The sequence below is a fragment of the Panthera uncia genome, chromosome F1 (genome assembly GCF_023721935.1).
Source record: "Panthera uncia isolate 11264 chromosome F1, Puncia_PCG_1.0, whole genome shotgun sequence".
Lineage (NCBI taxonomy): Eukaryota > Metazoa > Chordata > Mammalia > Carnivora > Felidae > Panthera > Panthera uncia.
This window is the reverse complement of record NC_064813.1, coordinates 49,039,779-49,062,542: the sequence shown is the minus strand read 5'-3', so window position 1 is coordinate 49,062,542 and position 22,764 is coordinate 49,039,779. Positions and strand designations below refer to the sequence as shown.

General features: G+C 33.4%; 1 protein-coding gene across 2 annotated transcripts in view; it reads right to left on the bottom strand.

Annotated features, from left to right (window-relative positions):
* The window catches only part of BRINP3 (BMP/retinoic acid inducible neural specific 3), a 384,838-nt gene that overhangs the window by 207,712 nt on the left and 154,362 nt on the right, over window positions 1–22,764 (bottom strand). Inside the window, exon 2 of one of the 2 annotated variants that reach the window (XM_049634554.1) lies at window positions 4,401–4,591. The exons of the other annotated variant lie outside the window; for it this stretch is intronic. Coding sequence (XP_049490511.1) covers window positions 4,401–4,591 — 191 coding nt within the window. The remainder of the gene's footprint in view (window positions 1–4,400; window positions 4,592–22,764) is intronic. 2 annotated transcript variants of the gene reach the window in all.

Below are 22,764 nucleotides of genomic sequence, written 5' to 3'. Positions count from 1 at the left end.
CCAACTTGTTCCAACAATGCATTAAAAGAATTATTCACCATGATCAAGTGGGATTCATTCCTGGGCTGCAGGGCTGGTTCGATATCTACAAATCAATCAATGTGATATATCACATTAATAAAAGAAAGGGCAAGAACCACATGATACTCTCAATAGATGTAGAGAAAGCATTTGACAAAATATAGCATCCTTTCTTGATAAAAACCCTCAAGAAAGTAGGGATAGACGGATCATACCTCAAGATCATAACAGCCATGTAGGAGAGACCCATTGCTAATATCATCCTGCATGGGGTAAAACTGAGAGCTTTCCCACTAAGGTCAGGAACATGACAAGGATGTCCACTTTCACCACTGGTATTCAACATAGTATTGGAAGTCCTAGACTCAGAAATCAGATAACAGAAAGGAATGAAAGCATCCAAATCAGCCAGGAGGAAGTCAAATTTTCACTCTTCACAGACCACATGATACTCTATATGGAAAACCCAAAAGATTCCACCAAAAACTGCCAGGACTGATCCATGAATTCAGCAAAGTAATAGGATACAAAATCAATGCACAGAAATCAGTTGCATTTTGATGCACCAAGAATGAAGCAACAGAAAGAGAAATCAAGGAATGGATCCCATTTACAATTGCACCAAAACCATAAAATACCTAGGAATAAACCTAACCAAAGAGGTGAAATTTTTATACACTGAAAACTATAGAAAGCTTATGAAAGAAACTGAAGAAGACACAAAGAAATGAAAAAATATTCTATGCTCATGGATTGGAAGAACAAATATTGCTAAAACATCAATACTATACAAAGTGATCTACAAATTTATGCAATCCTTATCAAAATAACACCAGCATTCTTCACAGGGCTAGAACAAACAATCCTAAAACTTGTATGGAACCAGAAAAGACCCTGAATAGCCAAAGCAGTCCTGGAAAAGAAAAACAAAGCTGGAGGTATCACAATCTCAGACTTTAGCCTGTATTACATAGCTGTAGTCATCAAGACAGTGTGGTACTGGCACAAAAACAGACACTCAAATCGATGGAATAGAATAGAAAACCCAGAAATGAACCCACAAACGTATGGCCAACTAATCTTTAACAAAGCAGGAAAGAATATCCAATGGAATAAAGACAGTCTCTTCAGCAAATGATGTTGAGAAAACTGGACAGTGACATGCAGAAGAATGAACCTGGACCATTTTCTTATACCGTACACAAAAATAAACTCAAAGTGGATGAAAGACCTAAATGTAAGATAGGAAGCCATCAAAATCCTCAAGGGGAAAGCAGGCGAAACCCTCTTGACCTCAGCCAAAGCAATTTCTTACTCAACACGTCTCCAGAAGCAAGGGAATAAAAAGCAATAATGAACTATTATTGGGACCTCATCAAGATAAAAAGCTTCTGCACAATGATGGAAACAATCAGCAAAACTAAAAGGCAACCAACAGAATGGGAGAAGATATTTGCAAATGACATGTCAAATAAAGGGTCAGTATCCAAAATCTATAAAGAACTTACCAAACTCAACACCCAAAAAACAATCCAATGAAGAAATGGGCAAAAGATATGAATAGACACTTTTCAAAAGAAACATCCAAATGGCTAACAGACACATGAAAAAAATGCTGAACATCACTATCAGGGAAGTACAAATAAAAATTACAATGAGATACCACCTCACACCAGTCAGAATGCTAACTTTAACAACCCAGGCAACAGCATATGCTGGTGATGATGCAGAGAAAGGGGGACTCTTTTGCACTGCCGGTGGGAATGCAAGCTGGTGCAGCCACTCTGGAAGACAGTACAGAGGCTCCTCAAAAAATTAAAGGTAGAACTACCCAATGACCCAGCAATTGCACTACTAGGTATTTATCCAAAGGTTACAGGGATGCTATTTCAAAGGGATGAATGCACCCCAATGTTTATAGCAGCACTACCAACAAAAACCAAAGTATGGAAAGAGCCCAAGCGTCCATCAACAGATGAATGGATAAAGAAGATGTGGTATATACATACAATGGAGTATTCCTCGGCAATCAAAAAGAATGAAATCTTGCCTTTTGCAACAATGTGGATGGAACTAGAGGGTATTACACTAAGCAAGATTTCTCAGAGAAAGACAAATGTCACATTGATTTCACTCATATGTGGAATTTAAAATACAAAACAGATGAACATAGGGAGAGGGAAGCAAACATAATATAAAAACAAGGAGGGAGACAAAACAACAACAACAAAAAAGACTCATAAATAGAACAAACTGAGGGTTGTTGGAGGGGTTGTGGGTTGGGGGATCGCTAAACGGGCGAGGGCCACTGAGGAAGACACTTGTAGGGATGAGCACTGGGTGTTATATGTAGAGATGAATCACTGGATTCTATTTCTGAAATCATTATTGTACTATACACTAACTAACTTGGATGTAAATTAAAAAATAAAAATAAATAATAAAAAAATATTTTAAAAAATTAGGATCCAGGGACACCTGGCTGTCTCAGTCAGTAGAGCACGTGACTGTTGCTCTCAGGGGTCGTGAGTTCGAGCTCCATGTTGGGGGTAGAGATTATTTAAGAAAATAAAAATAAAAATCAGGATCCAAATAAAACAAACAAACAAAAAAACCAAAATATTTCATGAGGATATATTGTGTGCTTCTAACTATGAGAGTAAATTGATGACAAATATAAGCAAGTCCCTTTTTTTCAAGGAAATACGCAGAAATTACAGATAATAAATAAGGAAACTAATGAATAAAATATCTCACATAAAAATAAATACTATAAAAAAGGTGCCTGAGTGGCTCAGTAGGTTAAGCATCCAAGTCTTGATTTTGGCTCAGGTCATGATCTCATGGTTTGTTTGGGATTCTCTTTCCCTCTCTCTCTCTGTCCCTCTTACACTTGTGCTCTCTCTCAAAATAAATACTAAAACATGAAAAAATAAAATAAATACAATTAAGAATACAAAATAAGATCATAAAATAGTAGAGACTATTGGTGGACAACTGGGCACTGTTCCTGGAGGTATGGACAGGAAAGCCCTCTCGGGAAAGTAACATTTAAGCAGAAATACTGACCAGAAACACTTGAAGGTCATTCTCACTGAAAAATACAGCATGATGAGGAAAGAGCAAAGTTGAGGTCTGTGATGAAAGTCAGTGCCAGATCACTCATGTAGTGCATTATAAGCCATAGCAAGACATTTGGATTTTAAGTGGCTAGTTATAGGTCTTAATTGACACAGGGAATTATTTGACCTGATTCAAGTTTTATAAGGATCTGTGTGGAGCATGACCTTAGGAGTATTCTGGGAGAAACATGATGACTTGGTCTAGGGATGTTCAAGTAAAAGTCAGAAAGGTTTGACATGGGATATATTTGGGGGGGGAATACTGGCACGACTTACTGACAGACTGGACTGGCAGGTGAAGGAAAGAAATGACTCATTTTCTAAGATAGGAAAACTGAAGAACTTAAGTGGCCTTTCACACCACCTCCCCATTGGTGTGAATCAGTTTGCCCGTATTTAGTAAACTTACTGGGAACTGACAAGGAAGCAGGAAATCACTGTTTCCATGGCTTTCCTACTCAATTATATTCAGTGCTCTTCATTATAGGAAAAAGTAACATCTATTTCTAAATAAAATGGCTGGACATTATTTAAAGTCCTGCAAGAAATGAAATACATGGAATTCTGGGATACTTTTAAGTTTTAGGAAAATTGTATTTTCCCTATTACATGTTACCTCCCCAAATATCATTTAAGTGTATTCAAAATGCTGAATTATACATCACTATGATAAATAAACATATTTAATGATGTTAAAACCACCGTTTTCTTAATTTTTAAACATTTATAAATTGAAGAAGTGACTTTATTAATCTCTACTTTTACATTGTACATCATAATTGACATTTATTGATCAGTCTTTTCATATCATATATCCACCACAATCAAAAATACTAAAATAGTGCTACAAATATAATTTTAGATCTTTAAGGTTTACTCCAGGGAAATTTTCCTGCTCTCTGCAACCTGAAGTGATGACTTCCACTTTGTGACTGGACTGTTTGTTATTCATTTTTTAAATAAAATTTGTCACATCACCTTGCATTTTAAAGTGTAATAACTAAGACTATATTTAATGCATGTTATTATATTGTAGGCTGCCTTCAGGTAAGAACTAGGTAATAACCATCTGCCTCACCATTGGGAACACCATAAAAGGCATTTAGTAATAACTCAGTAAACATATTGAACAAATTAGTGAATGAATTCTAGAATTATTCAAACTGCAGCTATCTGAATTAATCAGCACACATTTACTTGGTTTATACAGTTTTACACACAAGCATACATAGGCGCAAATATTTCAAAGAGTCGTACCTCCCAGAGTAGCAGACAGCAAGAAATGTGTCCCATATTTCTTGATAAGGTTTTCTGTGATTTGCTGCAGGGTAGGTCGGCGTCCCAAAAGTCTTATGTTGCGGAAGAATTCAGGAGCAAGAGGCAGAGGAGAGCCAAGGAAATTTCTCCTCTCGACTGCAAGGTTATTTACTTTCCAGCGGCCAAACTCCCTGAAAAGCAAATTTATTTTTATTCATAAATACACAATCTACCTGAATGTTTTCATTTGAAAAGTTCACTTGGTAGTTTAGCTGGGGTCACCACATTACAATGAGTCTCGCCTGTAATAATGTGTCATGTGCTATGAGTAGGAGAAGCAACATTTATAATTTATGTAACTCGAGTGAATATTCTGAAAACCAACTCACATAAAGGAAAAACAAGTCACGTAAAAGAAACAGCTTTCCCTGATTCGTTTTTTCCCAAGGAAAGACGTACTCATAAAAATGATTTCATTACGCATAGAATATGAATGTAGAGCCATTAAAAAACACTAAGGTAATATTTTATTATTTTTGAGGGAAATTGAAAAAAGAGAATCAATTTATTTTCATAACTCTAATGATTCCTTTCTTTATTCACTTTAGCATGGGACCCTGTAAAACACTTCGAGAATATTATGGCGCTGTGGAAGAATTTTAAAAGCATAACCAAAAGAGAAATATTTTTACAATAATTATTGTTTACAACCTATTTTGAAACCTAAATTCAACTTGATTAGCGATTTCTCTAGATGCAAATGACATTTCAGGTGGATTCGGCCAAATTAGGGAAATGGAAAATATGGTTATAAATGATTTATACATTTAAACAAAGATTTATACATTTATATTGAGTTAAAATCAAACTAATAACACTTCAGAAAAGAACTATGGTGAACTGCATCTCCTGATAACTGTACAGAATTATTCTGAGTTGGTCTGATAAAAATCTCAAATACCTTCCACAGGAAAGAATTCCTTCATCCAGGCTTAATACTATTAGGCATGTTATTTAACTCAATTACTATTTGGCAAATAAAATATTAAGTAATATTGTATAAAGATGTCCTATATTTATTTATATTTTTCCCCACAAAATGCCTGTAGTGCACCAACAAACAGTGCATGATAAGGATACATCAGTAAAGCAGACCAATACTGTCCATGTCCAAATGGAATTCACATTCTAGAGAAAGTTTGAAAAATAAATAAAACTGGGTCACCTGGGTAGCTCAGTTGGTTAAGGGTCCAACCCTTGATTTAGGCTCAGGTCATGATCTCATAATTTGTGAGTTCAAGCCCTACATTGGGTTCCTCACTGACAGTGTGGAGCCTGCCTGGGATTCTCTCTGTTTCCCTCTCTCTCTTCACCCCTGCTGCTCCTTCTCTAGCTCTCAAAATGAATAAATGTTAAATAAATAAATAAATAAATAAATAAATAAATAAAACGAAGACATTAAATTAAATTTTAAACACATGTCAGAGGACTTTAAGTGCTGAGAGCTACCAGAGACAGCCTGCTGTGATGAGCCATCTGGCTGTGGACAGTGAAGCCCCATTTTATTTTAAGTGACCAGGATGGCAACTTTTGGAGAGGTGATATTTAATATTTAGGCAGTCCCTGAGGGGGAAAAAAAAAATGTTGCTAGAGGCGGGGAAGCGGGGAAGAGATTTACACAGAATAAAGAAGAGTAAATACTTGCAGAACAAAGAGGCATCTCTCTGACAGTCTCTAACTATGAATATTTTGCTTGTGTGACACACATTTGTCAGCCCAACAATCCACCCAGTCTTTTGGAGATTAATTAGAAGATAAGATTCACTAAGGAATCTAGGGAAGACTCGGCCTTAGAATAAGTCAATTTAGTGTTTCTTTCCTTCAGAAACTCTTGCTGTCTCCTCTATAAATCAGCTGATCTAAATAGTTTTGTTCTACCGGTGGTTCTCAAATTTTAGCACCTAGTAGAGTCACATAGAAACTCTACCCCAGAATTTTCTGATCCATTAGGACTGAAGTGGGATCCAGAGTTTGCATTAACAGACAACACTAATGCCGCTACATTGAAGAAAACTATTAGATAATTTAGTATATTGTCTCCAAAATTTTCTCAGTGTTCTGTTTTCAGAAAATACAGGATTCTTAGTGACACTATGCTGGATTTATTAGTTCATGTTTCCTCAGAAGAGAGTAAGAATGTCTTTTTTTCCCCAAACCTGGGTTGATATTAACAATTTTTATGTCTTTTCCTTTTATAAAAAATTACCTAAATTGTACCTGTGTATTATATATACACATATGTACATATAATATTATATATAATACATATATAATATAAGTGTATATTCAAAATGGTGAAGAAGAGCATTTAAAATAAAATATTTAAGTTTTGGGGCAACTGGTGCCTCAATCGGTTAAACGTCTGATTCTTGATTTCAGCTCAGGTCATGATCTCAGTGTTCCTGAAATCAAGTCCCCATTGGGCTCTGCACTGATAGTGGGGACCCTGCTTGAGATTTTCTCTCTTCCTCTCTCTCTGCCCTCCCAACTCATTCCCTCTCTCTCTCTCTCTCTCTAAATATATAAATAAATTTAAAAGAATTAAAAATAAAATATTTACATTTTAATATTTTGTGACATATCTCAAACTATATAATCATATAATACTTCTAAGAAGTAATTTATTAAACCAAGATGTAAATAATAGTTGTTCAGTTCCAAACTTTATAGACTTACCCTTGAACATTTATTTTTTTTTTATTTGCTGAAAAAACGTTATGATCTTGTCAAGAGAGTGACATGAACCTAGAATTTTGGCATATCTTTTTCAATGGTTTAAAGTGATAAATTTATAAACTCATATGCATGCATTCATAGACCAATATGTGAGCTGCTAAGTGAATTAATTGGACTTTAAATAACCAAGAAGATTGATTCAATTGTGGTATTTTACATACCATATACACTCTTTTTAAATCATTGAGTATTTCAGGCTAGATGACTATGCGTAAATACATATTTGAAGAGAACAATTCTAGTCTTTCTTATCTTTAGCAGCTAATGAGTATTCAAATCAAATCCCATGATCTATTCTGACTTGATTTACTACTTTCTCCTGTTTCTTCCTATTAAATTTGACCCAAAAACCCCAAATAAAATAAATAAATAAATAAATAAATAAATAAATAAAACATGAAAGATCTAAAACAAACATGTCATTTCCTGAAATCAATTTCTAGCACCAAATAAATAAAAAAAAGTATTAATTGTTCACTATTGTTGTTATTACCAGAAATCTTGCTAGGCTTATAGATGAATGTAAGAAAAACTGTTACCTTAAAGGCTCAAAGATTATATTATTAAGCAAGATAAAATGGACATAAATATTCTAACATTTCAGATGGACAAAACACTTTGCCATCCCTTCTGATTATTCTGCCACGCAACAACCAAAAGTAAAGGACAGACTCTTTGAAGGTATCACCCAATGAAGACTAATACTAACGCAAATTAAACAACCCACTAACTAATTAAATTAATTAATTAAAAAAACATTATTGTTAGTAATTACAGCAAATTCTTATCTCAAGAGCTCCATCTAAAACCTTTTTTCTACTTTTTCTTTTATATTTTATATACAGATGAAGTAATGCATTATACTTTCATTATGTATATCCGAAAGTGTAATTGTGTGTGTGTGTGTAAAAAACACAAATATTGATTTGGGCTATGAGATCTCTCATTTCCACTCTCCATATTATCGGTTTGTATTGTAATGACACACGATCACTTTTACAATCTCTACAAATTTTTTGTGAAAACTCAGATGGAAAGTACTGAAATAATCCTGAGAAGTGCTGATAACAGCACTTTAAGTACAGGAAGTCCTCTCCGGACAGTGAAGTACCACACTGTGAGTAGTGAACGCTAGATATGAATACAAATACTCAGCGTCTCTTCATCCTGGGCACAGGATAGGATTGCAGTTACTGGTGTCCTTTAAAATCAGTGTGGCCATGTGACTTGCTTTCACTGACAAAGTGTGCCCTGTATGGTTATGCTGGCCCATCAGCCAGGGGCCCTAATGAACAATGATGATTCAAATCCCCATCCCCCAACCCCAGCCTTGCAGCTTGTTGGGATGAACAAGTGCATGAACTAAAAAGAAATTTTGTCATGAAAAGCTATCAAGATTATGGGGTTATTAGTTGGTTCGTTTTCTTGCTTTCTAGTAATATAATCTAGTACATAATAGGTAATGCAGAGTGTTTTGACTTTGGGGTAACTTGAGAAGGCAATAAGGAAGTAATGGTTGTATATAAATTGGAAACTTATGGGTGCAGTTTTTTTCATCCTGAAGATACAATTCACCTCAGTTGCAACTAGACTATGCATTCATTAAATTTTGGAAAAACAAAGCAATGGAATGCTGAATTGATAACGTGCTGTCGGGTATGATTTTCATAATGAGAACATTTTACCTAAAGGATCCAAGGATTCCATCCAGATTCATTATGTTTGTATTAAATAAGAACATTTTGGCATCTAAGTGAATGTTCCATTCTACCTGAAGCCTTCACAGTACATAAATATCTTCTCATCATAACCTTTGGAAGCCTTTAAATAAAAGAGGCACAATCATTAGAGTTTAATGTAACTCAGCCCTTTTAGAAGCAGCGCTATTTTGTGGAACACACAAATGGGCTATAAACAGTTCAGCCAGAACATTACTTTGAAAATGCTTTTGTTGGCTCTAAGAAGCCTCTATTAGTTGATTAGAGTTGTATGTTTGCCTGCTAAAAAGTCTGACTTGCAGGCATCTATTATTATGTATGTCTATGTAATGTTTACTTTTCTACATTTATTATAACTTCATCTGTGCCCATCTCATGTAAAAGGTTGGAAAACAAGAATGACATCAACGCATTCCATTTAAATAATGATTACATCATTGCCATATTGCCATTGACCTTTCTTATTAGTATTTAAATTCTATGTGAATACATTAAAGTACTTAGTGTATTTAAAATATATTAACTACCGTAATTTCTTTCAAATTACACATGTATATCCAGTTCCTGAAAAATATAGACTCTGTCACTGTTCAGTACCAAAGGAAGAGCAGCATTAAAAAAAAACTGACCAAATCAGATGATGCAGTTGCTGAAAAAATCCTTAACTGCTAATGTACACTAAATAAAGTTGTTTATCTATGCCTTAAAAGGCTATCATTATATCACTTGTCACAATACTACATTTGTTGGCTTATAAGTTTAATTCCATAATTTTAATTAAATTTGCATACACAACAGAATAGTAAAACAAAATGTATTTCCCAAACACTAATATACACCAAACAAATTCACCATAAGAATCGTAAATTAACTTGCTGATCTTCAGTAGCAATAACCTTATTACATCTGTAAAATCATACTGGTCTTTAAAAATGCCACTAACAATCAATACTAGTTCCTCATACTTTTATTATGTGTAACTGTTACATATAGGAAAGGTTATTTGGATGTGCTTTCCTTAAAGCTTTCACATCCCACAGATGATGCTGTTTTCCATTTGGCCAGTAAAAGGGAAATGTTCTAACAGCCCGGATGACTAGCTCTGAAGCTAGTGTTTTTAAAACAGCTGAATGCTAAACAGTTGGCAGGATAGTGATTCCACTTTCTTTTGCCCTCCTGCCCCTTGATATAAAACTTTTAAAAAAAAATTAACAGTAGTGGAGGTTTTTTTTTTTTTTAATATTTATTTGTTTTTGACAGAGAGAGACAGAGCATAAGCAGGGGAGGGGCAGAGAGAGAGGGAGACACAGAATTCAAAGCAGGCTCCAGGCTCTGAGCTGCGAGCTGTCAGCCCAGAGCCTGACACAGGGCTTAAACTCACAGACTGCAAGATCATGACCTGAGCCTCTAAGTCAGATGCTCAGCTGACTGAGCCACCCAGGCACCCCAGTAGTGGAGTTTTTAAAGCTTGAGAGATACTTTTGGGTGAGGCTAGGAATTTGGTACCATGAATCTAGGCAAATAAAATACTGAAATAAAAAACCCAATGAAAAATAGGACTTATGTAAAATGTGTACATGCAGAATTTTTGAGAAGCACCATTAAGGACTGTAGTATTTTGCAAGAACTGCCAACACATAGTAGATTAAAGAAGACAAATTACCATGATTGCAACAAAATATCATCCCCAGTCCAGAAAGCAACAAGAATTGTAGCTGTAGCCTCTTTACATCATTGAATTACATAAAGTGGAGGTGGGGGTTACTGAGAATCTTTTAAAGAATGATTTGTGGCTAGTAATGTATATTTCTGATTATTAAAAAAATGTTAAATTTTCAGAGCTATGAAATGACTTAAAATTAATTTTACCTTACCTAGCTTTAAGTTACTTTCTGTAATTTAATAGATAAGGTTCTATCCAAATTTTAAGAGACACCACATAATTCAATTACTGTAGTCAATTTCATTATACCAAAAGGAAACTTATTTAATAGAAATATAAGGGTACTACATGTTTGTGTCTACACAGATATATACATAATAGAGAAATTTGTTATTTACATCTAAATTAAGCCCCTCCTTTGAAGAGATGTTAGCAAAAGTATTGATGTAAAATATATACACATATGCTGTCAATGAATGATCTCTAAGTTGAAGAGAAGGAATTAAGTAACAGACAAAAGCTTTTCTTTCTAAATTTTGGAACTACAATTTAACTTCTGTTACAATTTAACAAAATTTTCCATCAATCACATTGATATAATATACTGATTTGGTAATTATTAAACAGTGTAGGTAAGCCAAGAGAGAGATACAACTGAGCTAAAATAAAATACTCTGAATCTCTCTGAAAAAAAGAAACAAATATGAATGTCCCTTTTTTATATTTATAATTCAAAGGGTATTTATGTTGGTTAATTAGTAAAAATATCTGCATTTCACACAATAATTTGAGTACTTTAGGGAGGCAATATTAGTTTTCAAAAAAAAAAAAAATAGAAGTCAGAAAGCTAAAGTTTCAAGTCCCACCAGCATCAATTCAATTCATAGAATTCAAAGCCCTGTGAATTTTGGCAAGTTCTTAAAACCTCACTGATGTCATTTCATTTAGGAACGTATGTCTAATAGTACTAACTCTGTAGAGATTTAAAGAAGAAAATGTGTAACACTTTTTAAATTTTTTTTAAAATTTTATCTAAAACCAAGTTAGTGAACATGTAGTGTAATAACGATTTCAGGAGTAGAATGTAGTCATTCATCACTTACATATAATACCCAATGCTCACGGCAACATGAACACCCATTTAGCCCATCCCCCTGTTCAACACACCTCCAGCAGCCCTCAGTTTGTTCTTTGTATTTATGAGTCTCTTATGATTTGCCTCCCTCTCTCTTTAAAATGGTGCAGGGGACACTGTTTATCTCTTAGCAAATTTTGGACATGTATGCTTGTGGAGTCATGATTTTTTGTTCCAAGATGTTAATTCTTTAAATATATATAAACATTGGTCAAGGCAATAAGGATTAGTAGAATTAAAGAGTAAAATTAACAAAATAATTTATAAATAAAACCATACTCCAAGTATCTACAAATTGTTCTTCTTTGTCCGGGAGCAGACTAATAAGTTAAATGCTCAGGAAGAAGGTTATTGCCAAAAGAATAGCTATTTGCTAATGAAAAATTAATCTGCTTGGTGAAAATGTCTTTGAACATTTAAGTAATAACTTCATTAAAATTTCTTGATGGTCATCCTTTTCCTACCTTAAATATTGGAGCAAACACTCATAAATCATGATTTATGACAAGTAACTAACCAATTAAATATTTGAACTTGAAATAAACTATAAATTCATATGTTGCTTCATTTTGAGTAACTTAAGGTTAAAACATAAGATGAAGTGTTATTCTCTTTTAGAGTAATTACAATTTTTAGAGACAGTGAATACAAAGTTAATTTTGAATGAAATCTTTCCATATAAAAATTAGTTTTAAATAGTAACTCAATTTAATAGAATATTTATTTTTCTTTAAATAAGTTTTAAAATGTACTTTAAAAAACTCTTCTTAAAATAGTATGTTTTTCCCACATAATTAAGGGAAATAAACTTGCTATTAATTTTATGTCTTTTGCATCAAAATGTGGAAGAGAGACCAGATATGATCTTTTATGAAAAACTTTCAGGAAAAAAAAAAGTGTATACTCTTAAATTTACAAAGTATAAATGATTATTCCTCAAATTATAACCTTTCAGCCTGATTCAGGCTTGAGTTGTCAAAATATCATTTTACACACAAAAAGCTTGTGAAACATAAACTGGTAATGTCACCTTTCTCTAGACATTACCCTCAGAATTTATGGATTACAATGTGAAATTTAGTATTTAACAGGCACTTGGCTCTTCCTGTCTTCTATGCTTGGAATTTATGTAAAATAAATGTATTAAATATCACCCACTATATACAAACTTCAAAGACACCAATATCACATGGAGAAACTGTAGTCTTACCACACCAAGCCAGTCCCCAAATAATTGTTACATATACTCATAACTGAGTGTTCTTTTCCTTCCTAGTAGTTAATAATTTGTGTGGTTGCTTGATTAGTATCTGCCTCTTCCTTTATACAATAGGCTCAACACAGACATGTATTATGCTTTCTTTTTATGGCAATATATCTTTTTTTTTTTTTGAGTTTATTGATTTATTTATTTTGAGAGGGACAGACAGCATGTGTGGGAGAGGGGCAGAGAGAGAGAGGGAGAGAGAGAAAATCCCAAGCAAACTCCGAGATGCCAGTGCAGAGCCCAACGTGGGGCTCAAACTCACGAAACTGGGAAATCATGACCTGAGCTGAAGTGGATGCTTAACCACTGAGTCACCCAGGCGACCCATACATTCACCTTTTTGCATGTGCACGTCTAGTCATTCCAGCACCACCTGTTGGAAAGACTATTTTTTGCTTTATTGTATTGCCTTTGCTTCTTTGTCTCTGCTTGGGTTTCAACATCCCTAGACAGTCCACCCTCTTCTCTACAACTTTCAAAGTCTTCTTAGATTTGTTTTATATGTAATAACCAGGTTTTTTAGTTGTACTGAGTAGGAGAAATCAAGAAAGCTACATTTAATTTATTTCCTTGGAAGTACAAGTTGCTCTAACGATGCTAATATTTTAAAATTACTTTCATTTACTTAATAATGGATAGTAAATATGTAGTTGCATTTTGAAGCGCAAAACACTGCTAAGAGGTTAGTAATCCCACTAAATTATTAGAAGGAGTTACTAAAGTTAATACAGGTGACTTGAAAAACGTTGAGTCAAAAATCCTTTCTACCAATTTCATATATCTTTCTGAAGATATGTAGAAAAAATAAAGAGAAAATTATATATGACATTGAAAATTCTTTTAGAGCTTTTGGAAAGTATAAAAGAGGCTGGTGAAGAAATAAAGTCAGGTGGAGAAACCATCCTTTTGTAATTACATAGGAAATTTAATTTAGTGAAAGTATAATTAATCTTGAAGGAGATTTCTGTGTTCGTTTAAGGGTAGGATTTTTGTAAGTATTTATTGAAAGGCCATGTGACTATAGAAAATGCTATTTGTCCAGATTAAAAATGGAGCACAAAACCAGGCACTTTCCAAAAAAATCTGTATTTAATTACATATAATATAGGTATAGATATATTGATATTGAACTCCATCTTTCTCCATTACACTTAGAGAAATGATTTGTAAATCTATACATTTTCCTGTAAATATATTTCTGTATTGAAAGTGTTTTTGGTGATATACGTGTATAAGCAGAAGTGTTTTTTTTTTTATGACGAAAAGTTGTGGCAGAGATTGTCAAACTCGCTTTATAAAAGAAACAAATATCACATTGTAAGTTTAAAAAATGAAGTCTTTGACAAAAACACAAACCGAAACCAATTACAACAGCAACATCAAAATTTTGTATATATTATGACATGGCTTAGTTACTTACTCCTCACATTTTAACTATTCTTCATGTGTCTCATAGATTAGACTTGCTCCTGTTGGTTGCTCAGGCCATAAATATGAAAAATAGGCAAGAATCACAGGGCCATAGTGTTCCTCTAAATAAGAATATCTTTTAATAGTTATATGTTGTGTGTCTTCAAATATAACACAAATATTTTCTCAGAATGCAGAGGATATTTAGCTCCTATCTGCTGAATATTATTGTGCTTAATAAAACACAAAATTAATGATGACCATAAAATATATTTGAATGTATAGACTTAGAACAGTGTTCTTTACTGAATCAACTTGAAATACCTACAAATTTAAATTTTAACTTTTAAAATTAATAAATTAAAAACACTTAAAATCAAAATGGTGTGGGAAAATTCTGAGGCCTTATTTTTTCGTGGAGGCCATAATGATAACTATTAATTAGATAACATTTTAATTTTCCAAGTTTGAGCATTCGCAGCAAATGGAAATCATATTTTTGTTAAATTTAATAGGAAGATCATGGCAAGGAGATCCCCAAAGAATAATTAAAAATAAATCTTGTAGAAACATTAACATTTTGGTGTCTCTGAAAACATAAGTTAAGTGGTATAATGATCATTCTGATGATAATTGAACTACAATATTTAAAGGAAAGAAATATTTCAGATGGGATTAGGGTAGCTGTTAAGTTGAAGGTGACCATGCTTTTTATAAAGCTGATACATTCTAATTAGAAGGCTACAACTGAGTAACACAGATAAAATAGTCAATAAATGTTGAGAAGGGAGAGATAAGAAAATATAAGGTAAGTGTCATGAAATCAGGCTACAATGTTATGGAATTGCTACACTGATGACACTGAAACGAAATGAGCTTTTACGACCCAAAGTCAGCGATTTATTTCATTTATTCGGGTTAGACTAAGATGGCAATTAAGCAAGTATTCTAGCAAGTGGTCTTTACTCATTCTGGTTTGAGCTTGAATAACTATTTTATAAATTAGGTATCAGGACTTTTCTGAAAGAACTCGGTCAATTAAAAGTTAGTAAAGCCAGAAGTCCAGATGGCACTGAATCCACGCAACTAAAATTAACTACCCTGGATTTGGCTCATTCTCATTATTCAATTATTCATGTGATATACATGAAAATCTGGCAAATTGGAAAATTGCCGGTAATTTGCCCCGTCAATGGAAGATGACTCATTTCTCCTAATTACAGACGTAGACACAATAAGTATCTTCTCTTTTCCCTTAGGTATTTTAAAAGGGACTGACTCTATAAAAAATTATCAATCAAAAGAAAATCACGGGTAATTTATTTCTCTCCACAAGTTAGTAACTCAAGTAACCATTCATAACAAAAGTTACAAGCAGTCATCTTATAGAGAAGTAACAATCTGTATTAAATAAACTTCTAAATAAACTTTAAAAATATTAATTAAATAAAGTTCTAAAAATAAAAACTTGCAAAGAAGAATTATATACTCATATGTTTCTGCACTAAATTGTTGTATGCCCTTGAATACATTACTCATCACTTAGATTTTTAATTTTTTACACTACAAAATTAAGTGCATGGGCTTTCAAAATTCAAGTGTCTTTTTTCTAGATTTCTGATTTCCCACTTGAAATGTATGTAATTATGTAGAGGAAAATGTTCACACTTAAACTTCTCAAGATTAAGCATATCTCTAAACAGCTAGTATGTGATTCACATTATTTTACATTGACCTACATTAATTCTTCTATATCTATACCTATGCCATTGTATCATATGTATATACTTTAGTGATAAAATGTTGCTCATTTGCTTGTTTCTTTTTCTTTGCTTTTTTTTTTTTGGCAATAATCTACTGATAATATGTGAAAGCAAAAATAACTACAATCAACCATAACTTGTTTATCTATTTCCTCTCTGAAGAATCACAATCACCCTGTAAGGCATGTATAATTATTTTCACTACTTTATAAATGATGGAAATAAGACAAAGTCAAGTTGAAGCACTTGTCCTATCTGAAACAGTTTATAAGCCAGCATTACGCAGTAGAAATATTTTGTGAGCCACAAATGCTATTGATGGCATCTGAGGAAGAGGCTGACATAATCATTGAGAAGTGAAAAGAAGGCTGAGGTGTTGGGGCTGGAAGGGAGTATCTGAATTTACATAAGCCATTCTGGAGGCCACTGGAACACTCTGGTTCTGAGAAAAGTCCAGTCAACAATGAGAATGACAAGAATGAAAAGAAAATAAGGAATTTGATAAAAAACAAAAAGATACGATTTTGGCACTTATTAGTAATATTAACATAGTGAAAAACAATATTACCTCTTAAAGGTAATAAAATTCTTTTTGGATTAAAGCCACAGATGGGAAGGGGGCAACTGGGAGGCTTGGTCAGTTAAGTGACCGACTCTTGACTTCAGTTCAGATCTTGATCAGGTTATGATCTCACTATTCCTGAAATCAAGCCCCACATTGGGCTATGCAACAGCATGGATTGGGATTCTCTCCTTTTCTCTCTGCCCCTGCCCCACTTGTGTGCATGCTCTCTCTCTCTGTCTCTCTCAAAATAAATAAATAAACATTAAAAACAAAAAGGCAAAGTTGAGGATAGAGGAAGGTATATTATTTTAGAAAAAAATGGTCATGACCTTGGTCTAATGGAACAAGTTTGCAGCACAGCGAATTGGTGAATTGTTTTTATTTTTTGTGCTAGAGCTCACTTATTTTCGCACAGATAATCAACATTCATAGTACGACAGTTACGGTTATAGGTAGACACAAGAATGAGACAAAGGAACCAGGTCAGGATAAATGGTTTTTCTAAATGTTGCATTTCAAAGGCAGATGGGGTAATTCCTATGCATAAAATTTATTAAAAAATTTAGGCTATTTAAATAGCAGATAATATTATAAAATAATATATTACCTTTATATTTATGATTGTTCAAATTTTATAAGCTTGCTTAAGAGTAAAAATTACAGTTGACAGTACTAATTTCCTAAACCATAAATCATTTTCATAGAAATTGTATGGTATTGAGGAGCATGGATTCTTTGAATCCTAGAGTGTCTATTGAGTACAGATCACTCTGTGTATTATATAGCACATTTTTTCATTTTACAGACTTGGAAACCAATCCCTGATTAAGCTAGGCTAAATGACATTTTGAGGTTGCTAAACTCAAAGAGTAATAGTTAAGAATAAGAATTAATAATTAAAACCTAATTTTGTATTAAAAGTTTTAGTTTCTTATTTGTTTAGTCACACTTTGATGAACTGAACTTTCTATTAAAAGCATCTTATAGGAGTGCTGATTCATAGGGGCACATGTACCCCAAAGTTTATAGCAGTGCTTTCAACAATAGCCAAATTTTGGAAAGAGCCTAAATGTCCGTCAACTGATGCATGGATAAAGAAGATGTGGTTTATGTATACAATGGAAAACTACTCGGCAATGAGAAAGAATGAAATCATGCCATTAGTAGCAACTTGGCTGGAATTAGAGGATATTATGCTAAGTGAAATAAGTCAGTCAGAGAAAGACAGATATCATATGTTTTCACTCATATGTGGAACTTGAGAAACTTAATAGAAGACCATAGGGGAAGGGAAGGGGGAAAAATAGTTACAAACAGAGAGGGAGGGAAGCAAATCACAAGAGACTCTTAAATGAAGAGGACACACTGAGGGTTGATGGGGGACGCAGGGGAGAGGGGATAATGGGTGATGGGTATTGAGGAGGGCACTTGTTGGGATGAGCACTGGCAGCTGTATGTAAGTGATGAATCATGGGAATCTACCCCCGAAACCAAGAACGTATTGTACACACTGTATGTTTGCCAATTTGGCAATAAATTACATTAAAAAAGTAAAAAATAAATAAAACTAAATAAAAGCATCTTTAAATAGTCCCTAAAAGTGAGAATAATACTATTAGTAAAATCTAGGAGGAGAAATATGAGTTATTTCAAAGAAAATGTTTTTCAGATAGTATAAATTTTACTCATCAATAATGCTAAGCATAGCTCACTCCTAAAGATGAAAAAAAAAAAAAAAAACCCTCAGTATTTGGAAATAGCTTCCCTCCTTCTCCTTGCATCTGTGCTTTGAAATAGTAACAAAAAGAAAATTAAAAATAATGAACAAAGTTTCCATTTGTGGTAGGTGGTAGATTGTCTCTAACTTGAATATAATTAAATATGCTAGATTAAAATATTTTAAAATGTGTTGAACTAGCAAGAAAATTATGATTGTTCAAGAGCAAAAATCTGAAAAAGCAAAAACATAGGAATGTATGAAAACAAATAAGGAAGTATTTAGAAGTTGACAATGCTGTGCATTAGTAACTGTTAGATATAGTTAAGTAGTTATAAGGATGAAAATTATCTCAAATTCTTACATTGGAAATTCAAAAAAGAATGAAAATTAGATATACACTTGTAAGCAAAATAAGTAAGTAAATAAATAATTAACAAATCAAAAGCAAGAAAGAGGAAAGGGGACAAAATAGAGAAGAAAGCAATAACAGAGAAAAATACAATCAATAATGACAGTAATCAGTTCTTTGACATAGGCAACAAATGTAAAAATAGCTAAACTGAACTACACCAAAATGCAAGATTTTGTCTGTCAAAGGGCACGATCATCAGAGTGAAAAAACAATTTATAAAATGGGAGACAATTATCATGTATCTAATAAGTAGTTAATATCCAGCATAATAAAGAACTCCCGTAGGTCAACATTAAAATGGGCAAGGGAATTGAACAGACATTCATCCTTGGAAGGTATACGAATGGCCAACAAACATATAAAAAGGTATCTATCATCACTAATAAAGTCAAAACTACAATGAAATATCACCTCATCTCCATGGTGATGCCACAAGGTGGTGGCTTCTCAGAAAATTGAAACTAGAATTACAACATGATACAGCAATTCTACTTTTGGGTATGCACACAAAAGAATTAAAAGCACGATCTGAAAGAAATACACGTACACTCAGGTTTACAGCAACATTAGTCACAATAGCTAAAAGGTGGAACTAACCCAACTGCCCATAGACAGATGACTGGAAAGCAAAATGTGGCATAAACATACAATGGAACATTAATTAGCCTTAAAATGGAAGGGAATTCTAAAACATGCTACAACATGAATAAATGTTGACATTATGCGAGGTGCAATAAGCCAGTCATACACACACACACACACACACACACACACACACACACTATATCATTCTTATTTGAGATCCCTAAAGTAGTGAAATTCATAGAGATAGAAAACAAAATGGTATTTCCTAGGGGCTGAGGAGAGGGGGCAATGGCAAGTTATTGTTTAATGCATACAAAGTTTCAGTTTTACAAGGTGATGGATGATGGAGATGGATGGTGGTGATGGATACACAAAAATACGAATATATTTAATTTAATACCACTGAACTGTACATTTAAAAAAGGTCAAGAAGGTAAATTTTGTGTTATGTATATTTTACAACTATTTTATGTATTTTTAATTTTATTTTTTAAAGGTTTATTTATTTTGAGAAAGAGAACACAAATGGGGAAGGGCAGAGAGAGAAAGGTGGACGGAAGATAGGAAGCGGGCTCTGTCTGATAGCAGTGAGCTCCATGAGGGGCTCAAACTCAGGAGCCCTGAGATCATGACCTGAGTTAAAATTTAATGCTCAACCGACTGAGCTACCCAGGTTCCCTTACAACTATTTTAAAAACTCATTTTTTTTAAGTATGGTCCAGATGCATATCTTCAGAGAAGTGTTATCAATTTTTCTTAGAGTTACAACAAAAAATAATTTGGGAAGAACGTTTCAAATGACTGGTATGGCTGGTATTAAACTCACTGTTTAAGGTTTTTATTGTACAAATCTTATTCTAATAGGATAATATAAATGGGGTAAGAAAATTTTGTTGCTTAAAATGAGATCTTGTTGCCAATGAATCATTTGAAGGATATCTATTTTCATTTTCCAGTTTTTAAATAATTCTTAGATTACTTCTTTTCTTTAACTTTATTCATTTTTAAGAGACAGGGAGAGAGAGGGAGACACAGAATCTGAAGCAGGTTTCAGGCTCTGACATGTCAGTGCAGACCTTGATGTGGGGCTCCAACCTATGAACCATAAGATCATGACCTGAGCCAAAATCAGACACTTAACTGAGCCACCCCAGCTGCCATTAGATTACTTCTATACAAGTAACAGGGTTTTTTATTCTCTTTATAATCTGTTAACCTGAAAATACGACTGTTAGTTAATCCTACTTATGTATATAAAATTTAAATCTCAAAACAAATATTCAGAATGAAAATGAGATACACATCCTAAATTAATCTAATGCATTTTATTTTAATGTTCTAGTGTAGCGATTGTGAAACTTTACCCAGTTTTATGGAAGTCCTTCCAGGGTTTGCAGCTAGAAAGACATTGAGTACTCAATGGAACCAATCTCTAGTTGTCTGTATATCCCCCCTTATTTGTTGCTTTTGTTTTTAGTATATTGGGACCGGGACTCACCTTTTTTGTTTGTTTCTTTTTTAAGAAAACTGCTGTTCTGACTGAACTGGTTCCCTATTTAAATTAACGCCGAGAAAAAGTCCATAATGAAAAAGGTTATAAGGAAGAGGATGACATAATGAATGCAAAGCATTTGCAGTTGGTTGTACAGGAAATTTTTTCTTGTCTTTTGACTTTTGGAGCACTGACAAAAACTCCGATAGTTCATACTCATGTTTATAAAGCATACAGGCTGAGAACATTAATTTGTGATCAAGATAGTAATTCAAGGGCTAGTCAACCAAAATGAATTTAAAGCACATTATGTGTTTTCAATGCTAATATATTTTTATATGACTAAAAATACTTATAATATCATTCTAACATGCTTTATCAACCAAAATTCCTTTTTGGAAGAAACATGATAGCATATGTAAACTGCCTAGTACAGAGCCTGGGATTTAATTATATACTAATGAGCTCCTCTAAATGCCGAAATTATCTGTTACAGACAATTTAAAGCAATATCATAAGCTTGTTCTATGTAATCATTACAACTTTCTCCCTTTGTTACTGTTTCTTCAGCCTTCTTTCCATCCCAAGCCTCTCTAACTCATTAATTGTATAATCATAGAACAACCTTCTGTGAAAATATATAAAGCCTCTACCTTCTCCCCCAAGATTCCCCATTGCTCATCTCTCAAAATTAACATTACTTACCCTATACTTTTTCCCTCTCCAGTCATTCAAAATGCACAACGTGAGAATACATTAAATTAATAGATTAACTTATTTTGTACTACCAAATGGCAATTTAAGTTTGAACACAAACAACATAATTGAAGTCAATAAACACTAAATAAATGCTGGCCAATGTATATTAATTCCTTAACCTTGGTGGAGTATTCCATATTCTATAGCAGAGATAGGGAACTTGCCATTCTTCATTTCCCTTACACCTTTTTATTCACCTAGTAAATGTTTTCAAGGCCAGAGCCTGATCTAAAACCCTTATATCTTTACTTCAAAACCCAAACTTTGTTTTAAGTATATATTTCCTTTAATACATTTGCATTCACAACATGGCATAGAAGTTGGTCATACCACCTTAGCTTTTGGTGACAGATTTTTACTTCTAGCATAGGGTTTCCATTTTATACAGGCAAATAAGAAAATATCATTTTGAATGGGTTGATTATTACCTCAACCAGAACTAGAGGCATCAGATAATAGCATCTGTACCAGCAATGTAGTATCTTTTAAAATCACCTCTACTTATTCGAATGCAGTATTTTCTGAAAGATTCCACACATTTTAATATTTACCCATGGACACAACCAGGCATTTCCTTTTATCCTGTACTTTCTTTCTTCTTCGTTCTAGGCTGGAAACAGAATCCTAGTGAGTTTCCACAAACTAAAATCAGTGAGTGCCAAGTCTCACATATCATGAATCTTTTTGGTTTGTAAAGGTGGGACATTTATTTTAATCTTGATTATTAGGGAAAGCTTCATGGAAGACATAGCATTTAAACTTTGTCTTGAAAAGTGACAAGAATTTTCATATGTGAGAAATGTGTGAAAAGCATTCAAGGCTAAGAGAAAGACCTGAGAACAGACTTGTGTAGATGAAAGTGCAATGAATGTTGATGAAGCAGAGAGTAATCCTAGATGACAAAGATCACTGTTAGGAGGTACGTAATTAAATTTGAAAACAAACAAACAAACAAGCAATTGTGTCAGGAAAGGGTAATGATTAAGAGTTTGAGGTTTGGAACCAAAAAGAATAGGAATAAAATAAAAATAATAGTGATTTGTTTGAGGATTCAAAGAGTAATGGTAATAATAAGATCA